Raw genomic sequence first — 17,845 nt, forward strand, 5'->3', positions numbered from 1 at the left:
TTCTACTGGACGAGGAAAATTTCATCTTTGCCAATGTAATCTTCATCTCTTTAAGTATTCAAAAAGTAATTTCCCTCTTCTTAAATCTTCATCTCTTTAAGCATTCAATAATGCTGGACATTGATATTTAATCTCTTAGCTCATATTCCTTTGTTCTAGCTTGAATCGTACACATAAAAATGTCCAAAGAGAAAGAGATCACGATACCATGGTCTTGAATAGTTTTATATTCCTGTGTTTACTACAATTATTACTTTCGTATCAACTGGTATATGTATACCACATGATGTTTAGTACGCTGTTGTATATATTATAGATTAGAAAAGAAACACTTAATCAGTAGAAGAAATCCCAGAAATCACAATTATTCATTATTCAGCAAAATTCATTTAGATCAAAAAAGCATTGCATTTTGCAAGCTAAATTTCTACAGTATCAGTTCATACATTACAGAATATGAAAACTTAAAAGACACCCTTGTGATTCTGTAAACAGGCCAAAAACATCATACTGCTCAAGATTACTAAGCAATTATGATTTTATAACTTGGCCTTCTCAAGGGCTGTGAAATCAGATCGATAGCATAATATTATATCATAATTTAGTACAACTTCCAATCTTGGTTGAATTTCTGAAATCATGCAGTCCATGGGCAAAAAGTTGTTTCAATACATTTTGAATAGCCTGTCTTGATGTATTGACCTGCAGCACCTAGGAAAATAGGTAACCAAGGGAAGGAGGATTCTGCAGTTAGTGAAGGCGTGAATCGCTTTATACAGACAAAAGAATTGCACAACGGAAAAAAATTATACCAAGAACTCTAACATTCCTTATGCTTCTTTCTTAGTAATCCTGTAATTCAAGAAACATAGAAAAAGTGAGGACTTATTCAAGATTAAACAAAGTTGAGGTATGCTTCGGTCACAACTCTTAACTGGAATGATTAATCGGAACATTATAAAAACAATAGAGCCTTTAATGCCAAACATTATAAAAACCAAGGGTTTGTGAGGCATAGTAGGAATTAAGATAGTACGGATTAGTATAGTAGGGGTTCATGTAGGGATAGTAGGGATTAGATCATATCGGTTAAGATAGTAGAGGTTAGGATAGTAGGGTTAGTATAGGATAGTAGGGGTTTATATAGATATTGTAAGGGTTAATTAGTAGGGGTTTATATAGATATTGTAAGGGTTAATTAGTAGGGGTTCATATAGATATAATAAGGGTTAGATAGTACGGGTTAGGATTAGGGGTTAGATAGTAGGAGTTAGGATAGGATAGTAGGGGTTGATATAGTATAGTATATAATGGGTTAGGATAATATGGGGTTGAACCCATAATATATGAATCTCTACTATCCTATACTAGCTAACCCCTACTATCCTTACCCTAATATGATCCCTACTATCCCTACCCTAACCCATTATATAAGAACCCCTACTTCACCAATCCCAACCATCCCTTACACGCCCCTAATATACAAACCCCTCCTATCCTTATTCCTTACTTCAACCCCAACTATATCTGTATGCACATAACCCCTACTATCCTAACCCATACTATATAATCCCTACTATTCTAAGTAACCCATACTATATAATCCCTACTATTCTAAGTAACCCATACTATCCTAACCCCTACTATCCTTTAGATGCCTCTACTATCCTAACCCATACTAACTCCCTACTATATCTATACGAACCCCTACTATTTAACCCTCATTATCCTAACCCATACTATCATAACCCCTACTATCTCTTACATGCCCATAATATCCTAACCCCTGCTACCTAATCGCTACTGTATCTATATGAACCCCTTATCCTAACCCTTACATGCCCCTAATATACTAACCCCTCCTACCTTAACCATACTATCTACCCTTATTATACTAACCCCTACTATATGAACCCCTACTATGCCTCACAACCCCTACCATTCTAAGCCCTATTATTCTTTTATAACCTCTACTACTCTAACCCCTACTATCCTAACCCCTACTATCTAACTCATACTATATCAATATGAACCCCTACTATCCTAACCCCTACTATCTCAACCCCTACTATCCTAACCCCTACTATCCCTTAATAACCCCTACTACCCTAACCCTTATTATCCTAACCCCTACTACCCTAACCCTTATTATCCTAACCCCTACTACCCTAAATTCTACTATTTAACCCCTATTATCCCTTAATAATCCCTACTATCCTAACCCCTACTATTCATAACCCCCACTACTACAACTCATACTATCCATAATCCCTTCTACCCTAACCCCTACACTACCTGAATCCCAATTAGACTAACCCCTACTATGCCTCACAAATCCCTACCATTTAACCCCTATTATCACTTAATAACCTCTACTACCAAACCCATATTATACTAACTCCTACTATATGAACCCCTACGGTCAATGTTACCCTAAAATATTTCCGTGTTCCATAGTCTCGCACTATCCTCCCGTATTTCCTTCCTCTCATTACCACCAAGGCATTAATCAGGCAAATTATATAACCCACCATATAAATGATTTATGGATCTGATTCAACGATATAACTACTAATACTCTCCTTTTGAAGTAATACAGGGGATAGCAAAATCAAAGATAATCCAGCACATAAATTTCTTTAATGAAATGTTATTGCAATAAGGGCCGAGTATATGCCCCCCTTTTAACCTTCACAAGAATATGCAATAACCAAAATTTAGGAAACGAAACAATAGCACTAATACATATGAGAAGAATGCATTTAACACAGAGAAATTAAAAGATGCAAGGGTAAAGATTATATTTTCATTCAAAAATATAGTGCGCTACTCTTGGAGAAGGCTGCCTTGGATTAAACGAGTTCAACGACGCAATGATACAGGACTCTTTATTTCTATAGTAAAAGACATAAACCAACTGTACTTTATACCAATAATGCAGTAACTTGGCATGAATCTAGCTATACCTATGGATGCAGTCACCACTCACCAGTAGGAATCATGCATCATATATAATGACAAATTCCTTAATTAGTACGTAAACACAAATAAGTAGCACGAATCAAAACATGAAACAACCAGACCTGCTAATGGGACAAAAAAGTTCATACAAATAAAATTTGACATACATTTCAACAATGTCATACAGATATAAAGTTACCTGAAGCAGCAAATTCCCAATGCTGCTGTGATTTCATGAATTACTGATGTTGCAAAGTGCAAATACACACAAGCTGAGCAAAGCCAGAAAACACCATTAGGAAAAACAAGTCTAAAATTGGACTAGGACTAGGAATCATGAAATGTATGTCCACCATACTCCAAACTGAATTGGAACAATTTCTCTATATATATCTCAAAAAATAAACATTTCTCGTTGGTTTTTAAGAAAATCCCAAAATATTGTCCACCAAGGACTGGAGTGGGAGAGAGTTTTCTTTTTTTTTTTTAATATGTTTTGGCACAGAGTTGAACAACTAATACTAAGCAGTTCATTAAGTAAATCCACTAACACTATTAGCAGTTTCTTTGCTTGAAATTAAGAAGGCACATATCCTCTTTTACTAAATTGCAAATGCTATAAGTAGTGTCAGTAAAGCTTGTAAAACCACTGTGTTTGCACCTCAGTGGTTTTCCTTAGTTATTTGTGCCTCTAAATATGACAGAAAGAAAACGATTCGTGCTTCCAAACTTATGTGAATGGTACGATGGGAATTTATTCAAGCCCAAAGTAGAATATTAAATCTTTGCTTTCGAAAATCGTTCATCATACCTCAAGAAAAAGTAGAAAACCCAAAAACAATTATTTGAGTATTTCATAGGCAATCAAATTTCCATTTAATTCATCAAAATATTCATTCTACATTCCTACATGTAGAAAAAATTTCCTTTATAATATTGTTAGCTAGTAAGACCATGTTGATGTTAACACTAAAAAGAAATATAATTCCAAGGTGACACCAATCACAAAGGAGAAAAGAGCTAGCTACAAAAGAGGTCGAATGTTTCATACCAGTAAATGCACAATAACCGAGCAGCACCAAGAGCTCATCAACTAAAGGAACTCTGTGACCATAGTAAAAAAAAGAAAAAAAAAAAAATTGATAAGCTGAAGTGTTGAATTATTTGTTAACTAATCATATCATAAGAAAAAAAAATGGCAAAATCTGAGAGCTAAATATCCTACCCGCCATTTAGTTTAGCAGTCAAAGCATTTGCAATGGCCAGAGGTAGATACAAAAGACACTGAAGCAAAGTAGTTAAAGAGTTAGTCAATGAAATGCGACCAGGAATGCAGATTTGGAAAGTAAAACACAAAAAATGCACAGTACATCAACACATACTTTCTGAGGAAAAATAAATAAACCAGCTTAGATATTGTTCTCTTAAGCTAAAATAAGGGGGTTTGATTTAGTAGGCACTGGTCTGGTGTGAATCTTTCTAGTTTGGGATCCTGGTCTATAAAGCGTTGACAGTATTTTTACACTAATGTATAAGAAAAAGGACATTATCAAGTGGGATATTGTTATATCTCAATGTGAATATTCCAAATATCTAATTCACAATCTTATTAATACTCGATCAAAGACGTTCAGTGATGAGTAAATAGAAATAAGTGATAAATCAAAATCTTTCTAATCCAGTCTGGTCTGATAATGACAAAATTGAGAAATAAGTTTCTGAAATATGGTGAAGAAAACAGGTTCTTAGTATAATTGTAAAAAGACAAGCCAGAGGAGATAACTAGCAAATGCACATGATTTCATGAAATTTCTCAAAATAATACACTATAAGTAGATCATCAACCAGAGTCATACCATAGACATGCTCGTTTTAAGACCCTTAGGCTCATCGCACAAGTGAGACAAAATCATCCTACCCTGCAAAAACATACTATCACGTCAAAGATAGAAAAGTACAATGGTGAAAGCCTGAAGGAGATACTACAAAGTATGCACAATAAACTAATAAGATGTAGTTTAGAATTAGTAGATGTCAGAAACTCACAACAAATGATTAAAACTTTTACTTACCACAAGGAATCCAAATGCAAGTCCAGTTCCCACAACAACGAGATGGGGATAGTTGCCCATTATATCAGCTGGAGACAAATAATCCCTGCAGTACCATTACTTCTACTTCATGAGGACAAGGGATCCAAAAGGGCATAAAGCAATTTATCCAGATAAGGGAAGTGAACTATACCAAAGAAAAACTCCGACCAGGAGTGCCACGAATGGGTAAAGCTGACATAAATATCATCAAGAATGAGTTCCCAGATAGTAACAAGAACAATAAAAAGGAATGCAACAAGAGAAAAGACAATTTTATAATTACCATAGCTAATGCAAGCAGCATATTTCCTTTTTTCACTTTAACTACGCCGTAGACATTCTGTATGCTGCATGGGAAGCATACTTAAGATGAGAACTTTAATGAGTTATATATGACATGCTAATAAAGAACTCAATTCAGCCCACTGAAAATGTTGCATTACAATAATCCTTGTGGATGTCGATAATTGTGCACTACCATGAACATAAGGAGATACTAAGGGACAGAACCAGATTGAATGTGTCCATGAACGAAATAGTTCCCTTTTAGTTTAAACATGATGAAGAACCTCCTATATTAACCAAATTCAGCATGCAAGTTATGTTAAAGTTCAATGCTCTATTTTTAATGCAAAGAGATGATATACACAAATAGGATTGATATACTTAGAAAAGAATACCTACTTAAATGCAACAGTAGGAATCACACCAGAAGCTATCATTAGGTACAACGCAGCTTGGTATGTTGGGATCCCTGAAACACAGAAAAATAGGGAGTCAGAATTCAGGGATGCATCCACAGGGGAAAAAATTGATACAGAAGAAAATGCTTTTTAATAAAAATGAATGTTGTAGGAGATAAAATCATTTATAAACTAATTCAGAAATGCACCCATCCATCAACCAAAAAAATAGGAAAAAAGGGAGTTATTGATGGTGTGAAAATAAATTATGAATGTCCCTTTCTCCTCCTCCCCCCTCTCCTCTCCCACATTACTATTACCAAGACACCTAAGTTGGCATCAAATGGAGAAAAAGGAAGAAGAAAAAAAAAACAATATATAGTATGCATTCAAACATATTTTAGTTATTATCAACAAGACTTTGGAGGATGTATGTTACCATTTAAAAAGGGCACCCAGCTCAAGAAGGGAATTGATAGTCCAAACTGTTGAGCCCACCACTCAGCACCTAATAACAGCAAAAGTTTAGAGACAATAGATGGAAACTAACTATTATTTAATAATATATTTCCTTGAATGCCAACAACAAGTCACCAGCATGGTTTCTGAGGCCCAGGGATTCTTATCTCATAGAAATAAAATGAGTTCTATGATGTTTGACAAGTGTGCAGTGGCTTACCAACAAAAGTTGTGAAGAAGTGGCAGAAATATATCAGCATGAGACCTTCTGTAGGTCCGTTGACTACTGGAAGAATTAAAATATTCGTGAAGTAGCTGAAAATCATAGCCAAAGAAAGGAGCAAGTTAAGTTGCAAAGTGAAGCAGGCCGGTAACTGACCAGCAAAGTAGACAGTATAGCAAGATTAGCAACACCCAGTATAAGTTATCATCCCCATTAAGACCACAACAGCAACGATAATGATGGTGATGAATAAAAATAGCACCACATAAACCGATAACAACCAAACCTTCTTTAACAATACAAAGAAGTAGTTCGTAGTTGTTATGTACATATTAAATCCTAACAAAGCAACACACAAAAGAAGAATGGTAGAAGAAGATACCAAACAGGACGTATCCTACTTAAGGTACAAGCAAACTAGACAGGACACATCAGATTAGTTGTCACAGTTATGTCATTAATCAAACAAAAGTAGACCAAAATAGTCATACGCTACCACAACTATCTGAGTCACTTAACTAATGAAAAGTAGCAAAAAACTAAGAGCACATACTTTTCCCAAGTTGCACCATAAAATGGAACGGCTGCTATCACCCAAAACAAGAAAGTTGCCCTTCCACACATAGCTGTACTCCCAAAAGCAAGGGCTTCAAGCTGAGATGAAAATATAGATTTAAAGGCCATCTGCTTTAAAGCATAAAAAATTATCGAAAAAGAACACACTTACTGCACAACCGAGAGCATCACATCCTGCAATACATAATCAGACACGTCCAGGATACATCAAATTCGTTTCAAACACTTGTAGAAAGCAAGTCATGTCCTGATAACAGGAGTAGGCCAAAAGCAAAGATTGCTTGGAAATCAAGGAAGACATAAGATGTAGGAATGCAGTACGAATTTACCATGATCAAAAAGCTCTCCCAATGGGCTTGAAGAATTGGTACGTCTGGCTTGCTTCCCATCCACGGCATCAAAGGTCTGGAGTGTGATAAGAAAATAGTAAGAGAATGCAACAAATCTAAAGGCCAGTGCAATAAACATAACAAGCAAACCATAAATCTTTAGTACATTTCTACAATAATAACTGGAAAAATTGTCCAGTGGTTGCTAGACTAATAACAGCCCCTCTATGGGTGAAACACTGAAACTTCAGCAGGGACCAATCACTAAGGAACTTGACAATGCAAACATCGACTAGAAGCTTACTACCCCCATATTATAAATACAACAATGAAACAAAAGCTAGCTATGGATCCAAGTCATCCAATCTTCTGTAAATTCTGGAGAATTAAAAAAAAATGTATAAAATCCAAACCAAACTCCAGCAAGTAGACAAGTTGGAAGATTGTTTTTTTCACAGAAAACATGGAGAAGTTCGAATTTTATGTAAAAGCAAGGAAGCCATAGTTACAAGCAAAAACACTTACAACTGTATGGACTCTAGAGGCTTAGAACCATAGAAATTAGCAGAACAATTTGAGCCAACATTGCACATAGTACTTCAGTTGGTAAAAAGAATAACAAACATTATGTTATAAGATTTTAGACTAAAGAGTACTCGAATCTTAGGCATTAAATACACCCATCAGTAAAAATAAGAAGTAACAGCAAAATTAACAAAGAATTCACAAGAGGCAAGTAATCACGTCATTAGTTGGGAAACAAACCTGGTATAAAAAGAGCAGTAATCCATGCATGAAATGAACCCATCTAGGTGGTGGTGTATCCAGACGAGGTGAATATATCTGAAAATAGCAAGAACAAAACATACTCAGATCCTTAACAAAGCATAGACATTATCAGCCAAAGCCAAGTTCAATCATCCCCAAGCATATAGCTTATAGATCCACATCTCTTAAATGGACTAGACTTGGTACTATATTATATTAAAGACACACATTGATGCTATTGTAAACTTAACTAGCAAAGTTAATTTACAAATCATAGTAGGAAGATCATAATTGAGTAATATTCTCAAAGCGATGGCAGTCCCAAGCTTGGACAAGATAGATCAAAACTCTTAGTGGACCTTTTGCTTATATCATAATCCAGTAACGGCAGACTGCTAGTCTTTTGGTATTGGTTGTCCGTGGCATATAAGGGTCAATGATGCCTAATGGCTATAGGCAGTCATATGTGCAAAGATGGTTCAAGAGTGGGATTTCAGTTCTGCAAAAATAAGTTGAAAAAAGAATTAATCCTTAATCTCATTACCATGACAACTCCTACTATCCTAGGACCAAGATTGCTTTCTCACGTATTGTGCCTCCATGTTTTACAGAGAAATATCAGAACATCCTTCTATCTAATTTCATAACCAATATCACTTATTATGACCCCAAATTGAGCTATAGTTCAATTTAACACCAAACTAAAGTACCCATAAAAGGGGTGGAAGAGGAGGAGAAGGGAGCCTTGAAAAAGACAGCTTAAAAATGATGGTCATCAGTTTAACAAATTCACAAAATTAAATAAAAGGAAAGGCTTCAAAATCAAAGACCGCGAAAGTATGAGTAATCAGAGCATTTTATAAGTCAGCTAATGTAACACATCAACTTTTAAAAGATACTTAATGAAATAGATTACAAAACCATCAAGTTTGCCATTACAAACTTGAAGTGAAGTGAAAATCTTCACTTACATATCCAAGCAATGCAGAAGTTACTAAGAACATGAATCCTGTAAGTGTTATCTGCACCAAAACAATAAGTAGCCTCTTAGACAATTTGCAGAACATCCAATTGATATAGAAAATACTTTAGGGAGTGGAGAGAGATAAAAAGAAAAGCAAAATGTAAAATAAGCCAAAGAATGATAGTTACCACATTTGGACTGAATAAGCATCCAGAAACGGCAAATGTGCACATAGAAAGGAAGAAGTTAGCAATATGACATTACAGTTAAGCTCAAAGAAAGAGGGATTTTATACAAATATAAGTGGCAACCAAAAACAAAAACAAAAACAAATAAACTAACATATATAGTAATGCAAGAGCATTTCCTGCCCTAAAAGTCTAAAACAGGTATCAGAGCATTAACAATAGGGGCAACAATTTCTTCAAGAAACAATTGAATTCACCTTACCTTTTGTTGCAATTAATATAAACAAGAGCTTGTACATGATATCTATATTACATGGAGCTAGCCAGATGTGCTCCATACTTTTGAAGAACAATGAAATAAAGCTCAAGACACAAAGACTTCCACTATCAAAGTTACCCAAATTCAAATTCATAACGGGCTTCTACTAAAGGGCCCAGCCAAAAAAATCATGCACATATTTTACTCCCCATACAGCTCAGATTCACAACTCCCAATTCATTAGCCAATGAGGTTTTCACATAATACAACCAATAATGAAACACAAAAAATAGTCCACTCATGCTACTATGAAGAAATATTATTACTTTGAAAACAGCACAATTCCTAGTGCAATAAATATAGACTTCCACTGCCTCAAGATATTTTGCAACTTACAAAAGCACGCATCTGAAGGAAAGATGATAGCTTCTTGCGATGGCCCAAACTATCTAAGTTGATTATATAATAGGACAGCAAGAGTTGTTGAACAAAGCCTATCTCTCCACTACCTCTGAATCTTATTTCTACATGGCTTTAACTACAGAAATAAACAACAGTCATCACATTGAGAAGCACAGCTTCATTTCTTGTGTCTCTCCTTTAAAACAACATAGGGAATCTATTTGAACATGACAATAAAGTGGATCAAATATAACATTTGAGGGAAATCCTAATATATACTAGGGGTGAGCAAAAAATCAGGGTATCCTGAATCGGAACCGGAACATGTTAGGAACCGCAGGTTCCGGAACCTCTTAAGGTTCTGGTTCCGGGTAGCAAAATGGAGAACCTGTTGCCACAGGTTCAGGTTCCGGTTCTCAATTTTTTGGAACGGGAACCTAAAGGGTACCCTGTAACTTGATAAATGTATCACTTAATTACAAATTATACACCAATTCTAACTTATTTTTAAATAATAAATATCAAAATTACAATTATAAATATATGTATTAAATTTGTTAGACAACTACTATTAGTTTGTTTTATTTGCGAGTTGTAAACATTATAAATTAGTGTCCAACTAGTTTTTTTATTTAAAAATCTGCAAAAAGTTATTAAGTATATTACATGACAGAGTACCCAAAATCGGAACCGGAACCTACCCGGTTCCCAATCCAATTTCCAGAAACCTGTTCAACAAGTTCTGGTATTTTGAGGAACCTGTTGCAACAGGATCTGATTTCAGGTCCTGAAGTTTATAAAGGGTACCCTGTTATGCTCACCCCTAATATATACTATAAGCTCTGTCACCTATACCCCCCGGTCCCAGCCCCTCCCCGCCAAAAAAAATGTATAAAGCAGCCTAATTCTAAGACATACTAACCAGAGTAGACAAATATTAGAATCCAATTGATAAGCCAAAAAAAAAAAAAAAAAAGAATTAAAAGTGGATACTTACGGCACCCAAAGAGGGAAAAGAAGCACGAAACGGGTCCAAAATGGTTGTAAGATATATTTGGCCACATATGAGTGATCCTCACCGCTATACTTGTGCTTATGTAGCGCTGCAATACCATGATTTCCAATATACCCCATTCTTCCTTCTCTCTCAAAATTGTTAGTAAACCAAAGATTCCAGAAACTTCAATTCAGCAGTGGCAACCTACACAAAACAAACTTCATTAATCATCATTTATCAACTGATTCCACATGTCCACACACTTCAAATTGATCAGAAGAAGCAAAACCCTTTTAACTTACACAAGAGATAAGCCAATGAATAAGTAGGAAACAATTTATATTTTCTACAATGACAGAGTTCATAAAATAGAACAAGTTGTTGCACATTCAAGTAGCAACAAGATTTTGTTAGGGCCCGCTTGGTTCAACAAACTAGAATGAAATGAAAATCAGCCCCACACTACGGAGGTGTTGATAGAGAATTCCATATGTGTTTGACTCGATACCATTTTCAGAAAGGGTTTAGTGTCAAATATTCCAATTCATGTTGTTTTTCACTCATAGAAATGAAACCAAACTTCTAATAGTATTGTACTCACTACACCAGTATTGAGCCAAGACCCATCACAATACCTCATCCCTGAATTAAATAGAAATTACACATCACTAAAATGCAACCGGTACGCACCCAACTCGAATTCGAAACTTTTCCTGTGCCTAACCTCAACACCACAAGGGAAGAACATTTCCTATCCACACAACTCCTCAAAACTCCATCACAAAACCCATCATTTAAACTTTTATAATTCCTCAAATCAAAGGTATTAGTATTACCCACCAAATTAACATGTTATTAGCACTACCACAAAGCAAATAGCCTATAAACAAAATCAACAAACCAAGAGACAACAAACAAATACTCCTCTATTTTCACAAAATTCTACCCATTTACATATTCATTCTTTTCCATTTCCATTTTCAAAACATTAAATTCAACCGATTATATAATCAAAGAGATCAACGGTCAAAATTGTCCTGTAAACGAGTGACTACAATAGAATCATAACCGATACTGCCAATACATATCATGTCCGAACATTAAACCAAAACAAGCAAAAACCCATATTCAATATCAATAAATGATACAATAAAACAGAATTAATCCAAGTTTTCATAAAAAAAACAACTGCAAAAAATCAAAACCAAGATCTCAAAATAGAACAAGTAACTAACTTTATAAAACAGCAACAGAACTGCGGCAACTACGGAAGGCAGACAACCAACCACAAAGTGTTGTGACGGCGGAGATGGGCGGTGGTGCGGCGGCGGTCGTCGGAGAGAAAATGGGAGTGAGATGGCGGGAGTGTCGAGAAGGAATAGGAGAGCTGGAGTTGTTTGGCTTTTACAGAAAAGACACGTGCATTTCGACAAATATATGGGCTTCGTAGTTACGCAATTCACTATATTTTACGTTTTTTGGGAATATTTTTTTTTGGAAACGTGGGTTCAGTTGAGGCAGCTGGCCAACCCCCTTTAACTTTCAACAGAGTGGCTTAGGGTTCATACTTGATTGATTCCTGTTAGGTATTGGTCTGTCGAATCGGATGCGCGGGTTGGGTTTGAGTCGAGTTTGGACACATTGTGCTATTTTGAAATCTAATCATGCTAAATTATTGTATGTCCATATAGATAGAATTTTGGTTCTTTCCGATTTGATTTGGTTGATCTTGAATTTTGGTTCTTTCCGATTTGATAGAATTCTGGCCAACCCCTTTAACTTTCATCAGAGGGGCTTATGGCTAATTGATTCCTGTTAGGTTTCGATAGGTCAAATCGGATGCCCGACTTGGGTTTGAATCGAGTTTAGAATTCAAATGTCGGTCATGTTAAATTATTGTGTGTCTATTTTGATAAAATCTTTGTGTTTGGTTTGGTTGATCTCGAATCTATGTAGTAATTAATTTCTAGTAATTCTAATTCATTCAACATATTTTGAGTCTTTGAGATAACTACAATGTGAAGGTAACTATTGATTATAACAACCGTACAAAGTATGTTGTTATTATACATTTATACTCTTCACATTTTTTTATAAGTACAACAATGTTAATAGACACACAATAATTACAACAATTTGCAATAGGGTATTTAGGGATGCAAATGTGGTATATTTACTAGTCTACAATACTATAGTTATATAGCTAAATCTTTTGGTTTGATTACACAAAATGTATAAATATCATATAAAAAAGAGTTTCAAGTTGATACAATCATGCAGGAAGAACTGCGCCTCAAAAAAAAAAAGAAAAAAAAAAAGAGTTGAAGCACATTGCATTGAAAGAGCTACAACTAAATACACCTAAAAAGAGCAAAAACATTTGTAGTTTTATTATCGAGGTAATCAATTTTCATCAAATTTAATAAGTCTCACAAATAAGTTAACGTAGAATGGTTTCATCCAAGACTTTTTCCAAAACAATTTAACTGACAGTCGAAGTTTCAACAACATTGAAGAACAGGTAAACTACAACAGATACACAATTAAAGGACACGTTTACCACTAATAATGCTTCAATAACAATTTTTCAATGTTTATCAACAAACTAGAAAGCAAACAAATACAATTACTATTTCATACACTTGAAAAAATAGCAATACTAAATAAGAATCTCAATAAAATAAATAAACAACAAAAGAAATGAAATCATCAAGTTTACAGAACCTCAAACCTATACCCTTCTGTGTATTCACATTCTATGGAACACAAACCAAAACAAACCGAAATAATACCAAACACCAACCTCAACAACATCACAAACACCAAAAATATGATACAGCAAATCACTTCAAATTTTACTCACAAATCACCCTTACTAGCATCAGTTAAGATTGTCTTCGAGGAAGGAGATTTTCCAATGATCGCCTTCTTTGCTTTCACAAGAGAGCTTTTCACCTTGGACAATATAGTCTTGGAAGGGGGCTTTTTTGCAGCTATGTCTTCATTTTTCTCTTCATCAGAATCCTTAGTTGCTGTAACTTCCTTAGCAACTTGCTCAGTATGTCCATTTTTCTCTGCCTCGACAACAGGAGCTGAGGCCTTCTCTTCTTCTGCTTTCTTCTCCTCTGAAGGTACTGAAGGAGGAGGAATCACCTCAACATCTCTGCTTTTTACAGCTACTTCTTGGTTCTGAGCTGATTCTTCTGGCTTAGTTTCCTCAGTTTTCACTTCTTTTTCTTTGCTTTCGTCTACAGCTTTCACCTGTTCTGAAACTTCTGCAGTCTCTTTCACAATCTCTTTTGCAGTCTCTTTCGCAGCTTCTTCAGTTTTAGTATCAGTGTCCTCCTTCATCATGTCTCCTAGACTAGACCTTTTTGTAACATCACCATTTTCTTCAAATTTCTCAGTCTCAGCAATTTTCTCCTCGGCTTCTTCTTTGGCAATTTCCTTCTCTTCCTCAACATTCTTTTTGCTTTCAACTGCCGGTGCATCACTTGGCTCACTCGCTTTCTCTGCTACTTCAGAAGGTGGCTCTTGCTTAGACTCCTCCATAATCTTAGGGTAGTCTACAGAGGCTAAATCTTGCACATTCACCACTTCCTCCGCTACTTCAGAAGGTGGCTCTTGCTTTGACTCCTCTACGTTCTTAGGGTAATCAACGGAGGCTAGATCTTTTACATTGACCACTTCCTCCGCTACCTCAGAAGGAGGCTCTTGCTTTGACTCCTCTACATTCTTAGGGTAATCAACAGAGGCTAAATCTTGCACATTCACCACTTCCTCCGCTACTTCAGAAGGTGGTTCTTGCTTTGACTCCTCTACGTTCTTAGGGTAATCAACGGAGGCTAAATCTTTTACATTGACCACTTCTTCCGCTACCTCAGAAGGAGGCTCTTGCTTTGACTCCTCTACGTTCTTAGGGTAATCAACGGAGGCTAAATCTTTTACATTGACCACTTCCTCCGCTACCTCAGAAGGAGGCTCTTGCTTTGACTCCTCTACGTTCTTAGGGTAATCAGCGGAGGCTAAATCTTTTACATTGACCACTTCCTCCACTACCTCAGAAGGAGGCTCTTGCTTTGACTCCTCTACATTTTTAGGGTAATCAACAGCTGCTAAATCCTTAACATTCACCACTTCCTCAGCTACTTCAGAAGGAGGCTCCTGCTTTGACTCCTCGACATTCTTAGGGTAATCAACAGAGGCTAAATCATTCACATTTACCACTTCCTCCGCTACTTCAGAAGGAGGCTCCTGCTTTGACTCCTCTACATTCTTAGGGTAGTCTACGGAGGCTAAATCTTTCACATTCACCACTTCCTCCTGGACAGGTTGATCTGCTTCTACTGTTTTCTCACCACCCTCTTCAACAGTGGATTCAACCACTTCACCTTTCGAGTTTTCTTCTTCCTTAGACTCCTCTACTTTGACAGGCTCAGCAACAGGAACTGCTTCTAAACTTCTCTCGGTCACCTTCTCAATCACTGCTTCCTGAGGTTCTTCTACAGGATTATCTTCTGACGTTACCTTTGTCTCAGCAACACCCTCAACAGTTGATTTCACAACATCAATGTCTCTGGTTTCAACAGAAACATCCTTCGGCTTCTCCTCTTCAGCAGCAACTTCTTTCACTTCATCCTCCTCTTGTTTTGGCTCTTTCACTTCTTCAGAACTAACCTCTTCATTCTTTTTTTCAACAGGCTCTTCACTTTTGGGGGCTTCAGATTCTTGCTCCTTTGCCTCAACAACTTCTTTGGCTTTAGGTAGCTTCTCGGTTTGTGCTTCAACAGGCACTTCAATTTTAGGAGCTTCAGCCTCTACTTCTTTCTCTTCAACCACTTTTTCTACTTTCTCTTCATTCTTTTCCTCAACAGCCTCCACTTTGGGTTGTTCTTCAACTTGTGTTTCTACAGGAGCTTCACTCTTAGGCTCAATTTCGAGACTTTCCTGCTTCACTTCTGCAACAGTTTCTGGTTCTGACAGCGGTGCATCAGGTGTACTCATCTTATCCTCAGCAGCAACCACCTCTTTGTTCATTTCCGGTGCCTCGGATTTTACTTCTTCTGTTTTAGGCATGTCTATTTGCTCAGATGATATGATCACTTCTGGTGAATTCTCCACCACTTTATCTACCACTTGTGATTCCTTTTTATCTGCTTCCTGATGCAGTAAATAAAAAAGGTAATATTTGTGAGCAAAAAAGTTACATATATGATATAAGAAGGATTAGGATACAAGAAAAGAATACAGTATGCACAACCAATATATTAAAGCAAAGGGAAAAGGGAAGCAAAGCTGGAAAAACAGGAAAAGGAAGATGAATAAAGGACAGAAAGTAGAGCATACAATGTTTTGCTTAGTGAATGATTCATAGGATTTCTATGTAAGCTCAAATTCTTTATATTACCGAAAGTATCCGTGTCAGATCCTAGACACTCCATCCTACATACAGACACTTCACACTTGATTTACTAAAAAGCCATTTTTTTATTTTTTTTTTTCATGTTGTAGCCGAGTCTAACACTTCGATACGTACTTAACTCAAAGTCGAAAAACCTGTCAAATTACTCAGATACTTCGAGATTGGAACGATATACACAGTCATAAAAGTCATGATGCTCTAAAAACTTCATGAATAACCTTTGATCCACAAGTTCACATCCTTAATTATTTGATCATGACATTCCATCACAATTATCAAATATCAATAGTAAGTCACAAATTTCTCTAATTCTGCTACTTTATTTTGTCACGATTATATCATATACTAGTATGCAATATTTCACTGTCCTACCAAACTTTTTTTTCTTTCATCTCAGGAAGCAGATACTACTAGTCTAAAAGTGAACTTCATGATTCATACTAGTAGTATACGAAAATCAATCAACTAAGATCACAAAACACAACAGGAATTTAAAAAAAAAAAAAAAAAACATTTTGGTAGAAAATTAACTATATGATTATATATTTAGCAGAAAAATTGCTTACACCATCAAAAAATTCATTCACCATTTCACCAAATTTAAACAGAGCATACTTTACTTACATCGGAGTGTAACAAAAAGATCCACAATTTATCAATCATTTTCATAATTTGAAGCAAACCCAGAAATTATATCAAAGAATTAAACGAATTTCTCCAAACAAACCATATATTTTCACAAACCCATCAAAAAAAATTGCCATACAAAATAAAAAAAAGATTGGATTTTTTTTATACCTCTTGCAATTGCGGCTCAGAAACAGGAACTTGAGTAGCCATAAGTTTTAATTTTTATGAGAAAAATAAAAAGAAAAGAAGAAAAAAGAGATAGGGTGTAATTAATTTTGATGATTAAGGATGTGTTTGGTAAGTAATCAAAATCAAGAAAGGAAACTTTTGATATCTTACAGTAATTACTATATATAGAAAGAAAAAATAAGTGGGTTTGGCAGAAAAATGAAATTAAATAGAAAAAATTATAATAATCAAAGAATTCAAAGAAGAAGAAGAAGAAGAAGTAGTGTAGCAGCAGCTAAGTAAGTAAGAACAGCAAAGTACCACTGGAAAGTGGACTGTTTTGTGGGTTTTGACAGGTAATCACATGGATTGCTAGCTCACTTTCATGGACTATAACTAATTTAATTGGATTCTTATTTCTAAGTTTTTTTAAAGAAATTTCCCTCTATTTCTAATTTTAAGGTCCCCCTTCCAACCCACCATAAGTCCATAATTCAATTATTTATTTCATTTGCATTAGTGAGTGAGTGAGTGACCTCATGTAGTCAACTAGTCATGTAATAATTACTATTATAAGAATGAGATTTTTGGGATTCAAGTGGTGCTTAATTTGTTGAGATTGATCGAGGTTCGGATTCCGATAATTAAGCTTTGTTAGTTTATTTTATTGTATAATCGATTGTATAATAGAGATTTAAATTTAGATAAAATGAATATTACTGT

The 17,845-nt window shown here is 35.5% G+C and overlaps 2 protein-coding genes across 2 annotated transcripts; both read right to left on the reverse strand.

Annotated features, from left to right (window-relative positions):
- Positions 1-347: 347 nt before the first annotated feature.
- Positions 348-12,384, reverse strand: LOC145574359 (choline/ethanolaminephosphotransferase 1-like). Its single transcript, XM_081632129.1, has 20 exons — positions 12,138-12,384; positions 10,903-11,106; positions 9,245-9,254; positions 9,064-9,114; positions 8,090-8,167; positions 7,325-7,400; positions 7,147-7,169; positions 6,973-7,073; positions 6,417-6,511; positions 6,177-6,245; positions 5,739-5,808; positions 5,338-5,401; positions 5,206-5,246; positions 5,034-5,118; positions 4,818-4,880; positions 4,187-4,245; positions 4,013-4,065; positions 3,161-3,233; positions 813-852; positions 348-711 (listed from the first exon to the last, which is right to left on the reverse strand). Exons 2-19 carry the CDS (start codon positions 11,037-11,039, stop codon positions 831-833), a joined length of 1,170 nt encoding a protein of 389 aa, XP_081488255.1. The 5' UTR covers positions 11,040-11,106; positions 12,138-12,384; the 3' UTR covers positions 348-711; positions 813-830.
- A 1,073-nt stretch (positions 12,385-13,457) lies between these two features.
- LOC145574360 (uncharacterized) lies at positions 13,458-17,575 on the reverse strand. The gene is made up of 2 exons (XM_081632130.1): positions 17,123-17,575; positions 13,458-16,062 (listed from the first exon to the last, which is right to left on the reverse strand). Exons 1-2 carry the CDS (start codon positions 17,162-17,164, stop codon positions 13,762-13,764), a joined length of 2,343 nt encoding a protein of 780 aa, XP_081488256.1. The 5' UTR covers positions 17,165-17,575; the 3' UTR covers positions 13,458-13,761.
- Positions 17,576-17,845: the final 270 nt, after the last annotated feature.

The sequence above is a fragment of the Chenopodium album genome, chromosome 13, assembly GCF_948465745.1.
Source record: "Chenopodium album chromosome 13, dcCheAlbu1.1, whole genome shotgun sequence".
Lineage (NCBI taxonomy): Eukaryota > Viridiplantae > Streptophyta > Magnoliopsida > Caryophyllales > Amaranthaceae > Chenopodium > Chenopodium album.

Excerpts from the sequence above, each read along its gene's own strand:
- LOC145574360 (XM_081632130.1), bottom strand. The coding sequence starts at position 17,164 with ATGGCTACTCAAGTTCCTGTTTCTGAGCCGCAATTGCAAGAG. Across the intron at positions 16,063-17,122 it reads CTGAGCCGCAATTGCAAGAG|GAAGCAGATAAAAAGGAATC; the intron begins GTATAAAAAAAA and ends TTACTGCATCAG.
- LOC145574359 (XM_081632129.1), bottom strand. The coding sequence starts at position 11,039 with ATGGGGTATATTGGAAATCATGGTATTGCAGCGCTACATAAGCACAAG. Across the intron at positions 5,809-6,176 it reads CTGGGTGCCCTTTTTAAATG|GGATCCCAACATACCAAGCT; the intron begins GTAACATACATC and ends TCTGTGTTTCAG. Across the intron at positions 4,881-5,033 it reads TTGCATTTGGATTCCTTGTG|GGTAGGATGATTTTGTCTCA; the intron begins GTAAGTAAAAGT and ends ATGTTTTTGCAG.